The sequence below is a fragment of the Lipotes vexillifer genome, unplaced genomic scaffold (genome assembly GCF_000442215.2).
Source record: "Lipotes vexillifer unplaced genomic scaffold, Lipotes_vexillifer_v1.1 scaffold98, whole genome shotgun sequence".
NCBI classification, from domain to species: Eukaryota; Metazoa; Chordata; class Mammalia; order Artiodactyla; family Lipotidae; genus Lipotes; species Lipotes vexillifer.
The window spans coordinates 1,582,354-1,592,742 of record NW_006799611.1 but is presented as its reverse complement, the minus strand read 5'-3'; the positions used below and the strand labels follow the sequence as shown (position 1 = coordinate 1,592,742).

Here is a 10,389-nt window from a genome sequence, read left to right as displayed (position 1 = left end):
GGAAGTCCCTGTTTTTCTTTTTTTTTTTTAAAGAAGATGTTGGGGGTAGGAGTTTATTAATTAATTAATTTATTTTTGGCTGTGTTCGGTCTTTTGTTTCTGTGCGAGGGCTTCCTCTAGTTGTGGCAAGCGGGGGCCACTCTTCATCGCCGTGCGCGGGCCTCTCACTATCGCGGCCTCGTGGCCTCTCTTGTTGTGGAGCACAGGCTCCAGATGCGCAGGCTCAGTAATTGTGGCTCACGGGCCTACTTGCTCCGTGGCATGTGGGATCTTCCCAAACCAGGGCTCGAACCCGTGTCCCCTGCATTAGCAGGCAGATTCTCAGCCACTGCGCCACCAGGGAAGCCCCCCTGTTTTTCATTTTTAAATCAACTTTATTGAAGTAGAATTTACATACAATCAAATGCACCCCCTTTATGTCGTAGAGTTTGATGAGTTTTGACAAATATGTACACCTGTGTAACCGTCAAGGCAAAGATCATTTCCATTCATCTCAAAATTTTAGCCCTGAGTTTTTTTGCGGTCAATTCCCCTCTACCCTCTGCTACATTTCTGTGTGTGTGAATTGAACTAATCTTGAATTAGAGAGGACTGGCCCTAAGGTCTGGGGAGAGCTATTCACATGTTTACAATGCCTTTCCACTACTACGATCTTGTTTGTCTCACATGTGAGGCCATGGGTGCTCAGAAGGGCTAGGTGGTGACATGTGACAGAGGGTCTTCAAAGCCAAGAGGGAGAGCCCTCTGGGCTAGGGGCCTGGCACGCTGGGAAGTGTGTGGGTGCTCCAGGCTCACAGGCCTGTGTGCACCATGGAGCCTGGCAAAAGGCTGGCTTGTGGCCCCACCTCTACCCCAAATGGCCCAGGCCTCCAGGCCAGCTGAGGAGATGCCCTGCGGTGTTCAGATGTCAGCTACCTCCATCTACCCACCTCCCAGAGCAGAGCAGGCCTTTCCAGTCCCTATAGTTTGGGCCAGGGAAAAAGGAAATAAGGCTAGCGGCACCACTGGTGGCTCAAAGAGAACCAGACGCTGGGTGTCAGCAGACTTGGCCTCTGGCTGGGTTCTGCCTCCACCTTGCTGTGTGACTTTGGCAAGTCACTTTCCCTCTCTGGGCCTCAGTTTCTGTCTCTGTAGAAGGAAACTAACAATCTCTGCCAGCTGGACTTCAACTTCTCTGCTGCGTGAATACATTCTGCTCTTCAAAGCCTGTGCCTCTGCCTGTGCTTTCCCCACTCCCTGGAATGCTGTTCCTCAGTATCTGCTGTCAAAATTCTGGTTTTTCCAACTCGTAGTTCTGGCACTACTCCTTCTGTGATTTTCCTCAAGACAGAATGTTCTGTTCCTTCCTCCAGTTTCTCTATGCTCTCGAGGGCAGGGACTGTAATGAATAGTAGAATGGTGGGTTCTGTCTACTGAGATGACCCATCGTGTGCCAGGTGCTGTGCTAATCACTCTGCTATCTCATTTAATCCTCACAACAAAGCATCATTATCCTCAGTTGACGGATGAGGAAACTGAGGTTCACAATAATGCCACTTGTCGTGGGTCCCAGAGCAGGTAGGACAACTTGCATCCTCTCTTTTCATCCCCAGCATCTTGCAGAGGGCCTAGCAAGCAGGCATTTATCACTGAATGCATGAAGAGTGCCTAGATCAGAGGTCCCCAACATTTTTGGCACCAGGGACTGGTTTCGTGGAAGACAATTTTTCCACAGACTTGGCAGGGTGGTGCGATGGTTCAGGTGGTAATGGCAGAGTGACGGGGAGCAGCAGATGAAGCTTCGTTCGCTCCCCTGCCGCTCACCTCCTGCTGTGTGGCCCGGTTCCTAACAGGCCACTGGCCTAGATCACATTAGTCAACTTCAAACTTACCTTCTGTGGCGTTGACAGGACTGAAGCACCCGTGCTCAGTAAAGTTAATTTTTATTATCATCATGTTCTGCGTATGTCACACTTACAGTAAGAGCTGTCCAACTACAGGGTGGGGCACGCTGACAAGTTAAGTACTCAGTCACTGGAGTAAGCAAGCAGAAACTGGGTGACGCTTGCTATGCAGTACAGGTCTGAGCATCAGCGGCCAAAGGAGGACCTCTGCTACCCGAGTCCGTGATTTGGGGATCCCAGGGGTTAACCTGTCTCCCCTACCGGCTTGGGGGACAGTGTGGGTAGAATTGAAACACATTCCCCTGCTACACGTGACCCAGTCAATGCCCAGCCCTGCAGGCCCGGTACCCAAAGTCCATGCTGGTCCGTGGGTTTTGAATCTGAGTCTTTTACAAACTGTAAAGTACTTTTTTTTTTTTTCTATTTCTGACTTGCCCTGTCTCACAAACCACTTCCCAACTGAAGTACCCATATGCCGAGCCTGAGGAATGTCCGCCTGGCACTGGGACCAGGGGTGCCTTTGGGCCGGAGCCTTGCCTGCCACCTCCCTTTTCCCTGCACTATTGTGCAAGACAGGAGGGCACACCTTCTGGGGCAGGTCGGATCAAGGCCAGGGAACTTCCCGAGGGCTGGCGGCGGCGGGCGGGGCTGGGGGCAGGGGAGCAGGGGCGGGAGGAGTGCGCCTAGGCGTCGCCTACCGGTCCCCTACGTCCTCCTCGGCGTGATTCTCTTCCCAAGCGGGTCGGGGAGGGGGTGACACTCAGGCAGGAGCCCCCCAGGCACTCCCGTTCTTTCCGATGCCCCCCCCAGCCCCATCTCTTTCTTCGTTTTGATCACGGTCCGGTGCGCCTCCCTCTGCGTCTCTCCTCGGTCTCCCTTTCTCCGACCTTCTCTTTGTTTCCGTCTTGCGGGCGGTCCCGGCATCCCCGGCCCCCTGCCCCGCCCGCCAGCCAGCCAGCCAGCCCGCCAGCCTGCCAGCCACCGCCATCTGTGCCTAGCAGTGTTCCAGACCTGGGAGGATTCAGACTAACCGTGCCTGGGCCTTTTCTTCCAAAGCCTTGGGGAGGGGCCAGCCTTCATGGGACGTGGCCTGGCGGGCGGGGCGGGCGCGGTAGGGCTGCTGGGCCACGGGCTGGGGCGCGCGGCGGAGGCGGTCCGCGGACTGACGCTGCTAGAGCCGAAGCGCGAGCCGGGCGAGGCCGCAGCCAGGGGCGGCAGGAGCGGCGGGAGCAGGGCTGGCCGGCTCCATGGCGCCAGTGGCGCCCGTCTGAGCAGCGCGGGCAGCGGCAGGCGGCGGCCGAATCGGGCCGCGGCTCTTACTCACCATGGGGGACGTGCTGTCCACGCACCTGGACGACGCCAGGCGCCAGCACATCGCAGGTGAGTCCAGCGCAGCGCAGCGCGCGCAGGGGGTCCGGTGGGGAGCCCCCGGCCACGCCCCCATCCCGGCCAGCCTGCCGGGGTCTCGGGAGAGTCAGGCCCCGGGCAGGGCGGGAGTGGCTGGGGGACCAAGACTGTTGTCCAAGCTTGTTTCTTCTACGTCTGAGCGCCCCTTCCCGGCCCCTTCTGAGGCCGCCCTTCCCCCTCCCGGGGGGCTCGAACTCCCACCCACCCCTTGGAGCCAGGTCTCGTCGGATCCCCCAAAACACTACCGCAGTCGAGCTATGGGAGGGGTCGCAGCCTCCCCTTAACCTTGCGTATTCCCGCCCGGAAGCGGTCCAGGCCCACTTGGCCAGCGTGTCCTGACCTTCCCTAGCTGTCCCAGTCCACCGCTCGCCCTGGCCCCAGACCCAGTACACGTGGCCGAGGCTTCCAGGGGATTGGCCCATCAAGGCCTGAGACTGAGCCTGGGGAGTGAGCTTAGGATAGATGAGATACACAGGAGCGGTGGGTTAGAATCCCTGTCCTTGGACTCCGGCACAGCAGGGTGCTTCTGCTGGCAGCTTGTTTAGGGGGCTGGTCAGGGCCGGAGCCCAGCCTCCTCAGCCCCCTCCTTCAGCCACTTCTGCACAGTGGCCACTTCTCAGAAGGGCAGCTGCCCCCTCCCCGCTCCCTGGGGAAACCCAGGGACTGCAGCAGGGTCCTGGGTTCCTCCTCCCCAAAACTCAGAGAGTGGAGAGAGAGGGTGAGACCCTCTGGCTGTCTGGGAAATTCAGTTCTGCGTGAGGCTGCCTGGGTGGAACCCCAGCATCTGTTTCCCAGCCATGAGATCTTGGACAAGTCTCCTAATGTCCTGGCCCCTCACAGTTTTCTCCTCTTTGAAATGGGGTGAATGATTTCTTTCTTATTAATAGGCTTAAGTGAGCTAATTCACATAGCTTGCTTAGCACAGCCTGGCATAGAGGAGACCCCAGTGCATGGGATGCTGGTCCATGTAGGATGGAGGGGGAAGCCTATGGAAAGAGGAGGCCATTCCTCTTGGCTGAATCTGCCTTTCTCTGTCTGGTGGACCCAGAGCACGGTGTCCGCCTACACTTATCTTGATGTGTCCTGCAGTCCTCTAGAGTTTTAGAAGCTGTGTTCTGCCACTCAGACCCCTGGAGAACAGGAACCAGGGGTCCCTTAACGCCGGGTTCCCACCCCAGCTGGGCACAAAGGTTTGTCCTGTGACTGCGGTCCTGGGCTCACGGCCTGAGATCCCCCTTTGTGCCTGGCCTGGGCCCGGGCCCAGTGGTGAGGGTGATGAAGAAATGAGTCAGACCCTCTCCAGCGTCAGACCAGCAGGGGGTTAAGTCCTGGAATACTTGCTTGTAGGACAGGCCTGGACTCTGGGAGGAGGAAGGCCTGGGCGGAGTCTTCCTGTCCCCTCCCTGTTGGTGGCAGCCTCCTGGGCCTCTGTAACAGTCCATCCATTCACGACCTCCTGTTGGGGCCCCTCACCCGACCTGGTTGGGGTGTGCTGCGCCTTCTTTGGTGGGGTTTTTCCTCCCTCCACACCCAGCTCTGGCTCTCCCCCTCTTCCCGCCTCCTGGGCTGAGAACTGCCACTTCACAGGAGAGGAGACTGAGGCCACAGAAGGTGAAGTGTCCTCACCTGGACAGGGCTGGGTTTGTTTTGTGGATGCCAGGCTTGGTGGAAGAGGGCTGTGCGCACTCAGAGCCTGCTGGCCTCTTTCTTCTCAACACTTCAGTGCTATTAATAACCCTCCTTAAATGCCTCAAATTCCTGGTCCAGACTCACCTGAGGGGGCTCCTGCAGTACCAGTGGGAGGGGAGGAAACCAGCGAGCCTCCAGCCGCCTCCCACTGAAGGGAGCTGCCTCGGAAATCTCTGTTGTGGGGAATGGGGGCGTGCTTTGCCACCTCCAGTGATCCTCGCATCGTCCTCACCCCACCCACAGAGCAGCTAGAGCAGCCAGCACTTTCCTGCAGGACAATTAAAATTCCGCCCCATAGAGAAGTCAGCTGTGCTCTGAGCTCTGAGGCCTGTTCCTGGTCGGGTTCTGTGGCTTGGCCAGTGGCTTGCCGGGATTTGCACCTGCCTTGAGGAGGTGAGCAGGTGAGTGCCAGCCTGCAAGTCCTGGCAGGGGTCAGCCGCGCTTCTGCCCATGGTGCTGTTTTGCCATCCCGGCGTCTTTCATCCTGGGATTTCAAAGCTCCTGGCAAGCAGGGGCTTGTTCTCACACCAGCGGCCCCGTGGGGCTATAGTGGCAGGATGATCCTCTTCCTTCTTGCATGAGGGAGTTTGTGTGGAGGAGGAACCCTGGCCTGGGAGCCAGGAGGCCTGTGTAACCTCAGGCAGCCGCTTACTTAACTCTCTCCAGTCTGTTTCTCACTGTGACTGAAAGGGTGTCTTCCCTGCGGGCCATAGTCCCTTCCAGCTCTGAGGGCCTATAACCATCCCAAAGTTTCCCCACAAATCTCCTCAGATTTGAGCCAGCTCAAGGCCCCAACATTGACTCCACAGCATGTTAGCTGCCATGACCTTGAGCCAGCATCTGAATCTCAGTGTTCTTATCTGTAGAATGGGAATAATGAGATAATGCTGGTCAGAAACTTGGCCCAGTGCTTGGGGCATAGTAAGTACTTAGCAAACAGCTGCCATTATTATTGAGATTGTTCTTGAGAGCGGCCAGGTGTTTGGAGTTTGAAGCAAGCAACTGTAGCTGTGGTTTAGGTCCTGTTTCTCTGAGGTTTGTCCAGTCCCTGGGGTCAGGGTTGATGCTGCAAGAATCCACCTGGGTTTTTAGAAACCCTGATTACCTTCTGTATTGGCATATGTGTGAGATGGATGTGGGCTATCTGGAGTGGGTCCAGAGAGCAGTGAGGGGAGGACCCATATGACAAGGAAAGAACTAAGACGTGGAGAAGTGGGGGGTAGGGTTAGGCCAACTCACACCTTCTACTTGGCGCAGAGGCCAGGACAAGAACAAGAGTGGAAGTGCCCACTGGCTTCTATCAGTGCTGTAAGAGGGGTTCTTTGCATATGGTCTGAGCCACATAAACCAAGATGGAGCAGGTGAGGGAGTGAGCTCACTGTTGCTCGAGGTATGCAAGTAGGGGCTGGGTGCCGTGCCCTTGGCAGGAAACTTGGCCCTGCTTGGTGTGGGTCAGGGGGATGGGGGCTGTGCCTCAAGGATGGACTTGAAAGACTCAATCATTGCTCCAGGAATTCTGTTGATCAAGATGAAATTGTGGGGGCCAAGGAACCGCCCCCCCGGCACACACACGTACACACAGTGCCCTTAAGGTTTATTATCCGAGAGCGCTCGTGCAGAAGTTTACCAGGGCCTGTGCTCCTCCCTTCTGCCGGCCTCACCTTGCCCCTTGCTAATTCTTTTTTTAAATAGCAGCTTTATTGAAACGCAATTCACCTGCCAGCCAATTCACCCACTTAAAGTGTACCATTCAGTGGTTTTTTTGTATATTCACACAGTCGTGCAACCTTCCCCACGATCGATTTTAGAAGATTACGTCACCCATCAGAGAAACTCTCCACCCATTAGTAGTCACCCCCGCTTCCCCCTCAGTCCTTCCCAACTCTAGGCAGCACTGCTAAATGTCGTCTGATTGCAAAAGTAACACACACGCAAGCACTGTGGGAGTGGAAAATGAAAAAAGCAGAGCTCTTCCATCTTCCCTCCCTTCAATCCCACTGCCCAGAAGAAACCCCTCAAGATTGGTGTGTCACTGTTTCCAAACGCCCATCTGTGTACATACACATTTAACTCTGTTTATAAAAAGAGGTCCAATTATATGTTTCTGTGGTTTGACTTGTTTCACTCAGTATATTGTGGATACCCTTCCATGTCAGAATGCGTGAGTCTGCCTTCTTCTGTGGGTGGGTTTCTTTTCTGTGCGTGGCAAGGTTACCCAGATCCCTGTTAACCGACGTTGGGGTGTGTCCAGTGTTTTGCTAGTAATCATGGTGCTGCCCGAACCTCCTTGCACATATCCTGCACCAGGTTCTGGTGTCAGAGCGGCCTCAAAATGGAACTCCTGGGTCACGTTTTGATGTGTTGACACAGAGCCTCTGAAAAGGCTGTAAACGTTTGACACTCCCTCCTGACAGCATGTGGTAGTTCAGTACCAAGTATTCTCACCCCTTTTGACAATCAGATATGAGAAAGGGGGTATCTTTTTAATTTATTGAACAGAATAATTAATATCTTTCCTCCAGGTTGATTTTAAAAAACTGCCTTTCCTCATTCGGGCAGTGGTTGAAGGTCCCAGGAGTTTAGGGGTGGAGGGGTTCTGCATTTGACCACCCCCCCACCCAGGTGCGTGGCTTCCTGGATGCAGCCGTGGGCTTTTCAGGGAGCCCAGGCTGGCCGGAAGCAGTGCTCCACCACCACCCCCCTTCGCTGCTGCCCTTAGCCAAGGTCTGGGTCAGCCCCTGGGGGTAAAGCGTCTGGGGATTCTGCCCTGCTCTTGTGTCGTCTTACATAACGTGCTTTTGTTGGCGTTGACCCTGCCCTCCCCCTCCATCCAGCCTCCACTTTTCTGTTCCTTTCCCACTGCTGGGGCCTGAGCTCCGGCGTCGCCTGCTCAGAGCTGCCTCCCATCTCACCCCTCCATCCTTCCCGCACGCGCTGCCAAAGAGATCTTTCTAAACCCAAACTGGGCCATGGGCCTCCCTTCCTGCCGCCTGAGGAACGAGGGTTAGAGACAAAATTAGGAGTCACTCACCACCATCCTGCAATAACTTTATTCTTTCGTGGTATTTCCCTTCTGTGTTTATGACACGTTGCTGAGACCATGACTCAGTTTGTGCCTCGCTCCTTGTACGTTTACGATTCATAGTAAACATCGCTCCCAGGTCATTAGACCCTCCCTGGAAGCGTCCTCCAAAGCTACATCTGTTCCACCTGAGGCCATCCATGCAGACGTTTTTCTTAGCCTTTCCCCTAATGTAGGACATTGCCATGCTCCACTGTGACCAAATAGGTGGTTTTCAGGGGCAAACTGAGTCACTGTGTTTGTTTCCTTTCTCGCTCTGGTCAGCTTCCCTGCTGAAGACAGACTCATCCTCTTGCCCTATGCCTCCTCCCCACCCCCCAGCCTGCTTCCACCAACCTGGGCGTTTCAAGGGAGGCCTGTTCCTGGGAGGCCCGGACACCTCTGAGCATCTTTCCTTGGGAGCGTGCTCAAAGGAGCTGCCGGTGAGCTGGGGACACGGACTGATGCCCATGGCGTCTGGGCGTGACCACGTAGGTCCTGCCGCTTCCCCAGCCTGCAGCCTGCAGGGAGTCCACTGATTTGTCTCCTGCCTGAGGATGGTAGTTGATGGAGTGCACTGCCCCCGGCTCTGAACCTGTAAGGTTAGCCATTGCTTAACCGAGCACTTACTGGGTGCCAAGTCTTCCTTTGTTTCTTTGCATCTGCACCCTCCACCTCCCTCCCCAGCATTTTACAGGCCTTGGTTAGGGGCGTGGGGGCAGAGCAGGTTAGTGGCAGGGGCCGAGTGGGAACAGTGTCATGTGTCAGGCACTGGGTTGCACACATCTGTCCTCCCGTCTTTACTCGGCTGGACTCAAGTCTGCCTTTGGCCAGTCCTGCCCTCCTGCCGGCGCCCCCTCCTCCGCAGGCAGAGCTCAAGACTCACTCCAGCCCTGGTCTCCTCGTAGCATCCTCCTGCGGGTCGGTCACAGAAATTCCTGAGCTGCTTTTCCTTCCCCTGCCCCACCCCCACCGACTTCCCTGCCTGAGGAAGAAGGGTTTTCTGTTGCAGGTGCTGTGGGCAGAGTTTGAAGGAAACAGGAAGGCAGATGCCTAAGTTTAAAACCCTCGAGGGTGGAGCAGAGCCACGCCCCTCTTCTGGTAGAATCTTAGGGCCTGAGTCATGGAACACTGCAATCTTCTGATCTCCCACATTTTAAAACTGGAAGAACAGGAAGTGCCCATCCCTCCAGGGCACCTGGTTCCACCCCTGGGAACCATCTCAGTTTGGAGATGTGCTACCTCTGGCCCACAGAGGTGAAGGGACCAGCCTGGTGACACAGTGGATGGTAAGTTAGAAGGAAGCAGGGAGTCCAGAGGTCTGGGCAAGGCTGTGCGTTCATACTGCTTGGGTGCGAGTCCGAGCTTTGCCACTCGATGGTGTTTGGGGACAGGTTGGCCACCCTCTCTGAGCCTCAGTGTCTTCCTTCCGTTAAAGAGGATGAGAGTGCTGGCTTCTCAGGGCATAGAATCAAGAGTGACAGCCCCTGCACGGTGCAGCACGGGGCTGGTGAGTGGTGAGAACACAGCACGTGGTAGCTCCAGGACACTACCTGGAGGGAGATGGGCCAGGTCTGTCCTGTAGCCGCAGGCACCCAGACCCCTGCCATGTGTTCCAGGAAGTTGGCATGCCCCAGGTTGAGGAGCACCAGCCTGTGGCCCTGGACATCTGCAGCGGTCAGCAGGCACCTGGAGGGTGGTGAGACGGGCTGTGGTCACACAGGAGAGTCAGTCAATAGCATTACCTACTCTGTGTCCGATGTTGGGCAGGGCCCAGGAATGAAGGGGCAAGAGACAGACAGGAACACACACACCCTTGCCTGGCCACGTGTCCAGAATTATTTGCTTGATCTGGGTCTCGAGCCTGGTCCTGTTGACTGTTTGCTGTGTGACTCTGAACCAATGGCTATGCCTCTCTGTGCCTTTTCTTCCCATCTGTGACCCCCTAAGACCAGTATCTACTTATGGGAGTTCTCTGTCTCTGAAAACCTTTTCCTAGTGGTCTTAGGTACCTTCTAAAGGCAGGGCTGGGTGGGTGTGGATGTAAGATGCTGAGGGAGAGGGTCGCGTCTGCATGCCTGTGATGTAAGAAGTTGAGGGCGAGGGTCGCTGTCTGCATGCCTGTGAGAGCCACAGGCATGTGATGAGCTCTTGCCCCAGGCACACTTGGTCATTCTTTTATTCATTCAGTCAATAGTTACTGAGCTCCTACTGTGTGCCAGGCACTGTGCTAGACACCAGGGACACGCTGATACCCGAACTCTGACACAGCCCCTGCCCACGTGGTGCTGCCTGGCTGGCTGTCCCACTTCAGGGTAAGGAGTGTTCTCGGGGCGGGGGGGGGGGGGG

At 55.9% G+C, this 10,389-nt stretch overlaps 1 protein-coding gene across 1 annotated transcript in view; it reads left to right on the top strand.

Annotated features, from left to right (window-relative positions):
• The first annotated feature begins 2,987 nt into the window (after window positions 1–2,987).
• Window positions 2,988–10,389, top strand: part of NIBAN2 (niban apoptosis regulator 2) — a 51,805-nt gene continuing 44,403 nt past the window's right edge. The window contains exon 1 of the mRNA XM_007471729.1: window positions 2,988–3,263. Within this exon, the coding sequence (XP_007471791.1) occupies window positions 3,209–3,263 (55 nt within the window). The 5' untranslated portion in view covers window positions 2,988–3,208. The remainder of the gene's footprint in view (window positions 3,264–10,389) is intronic.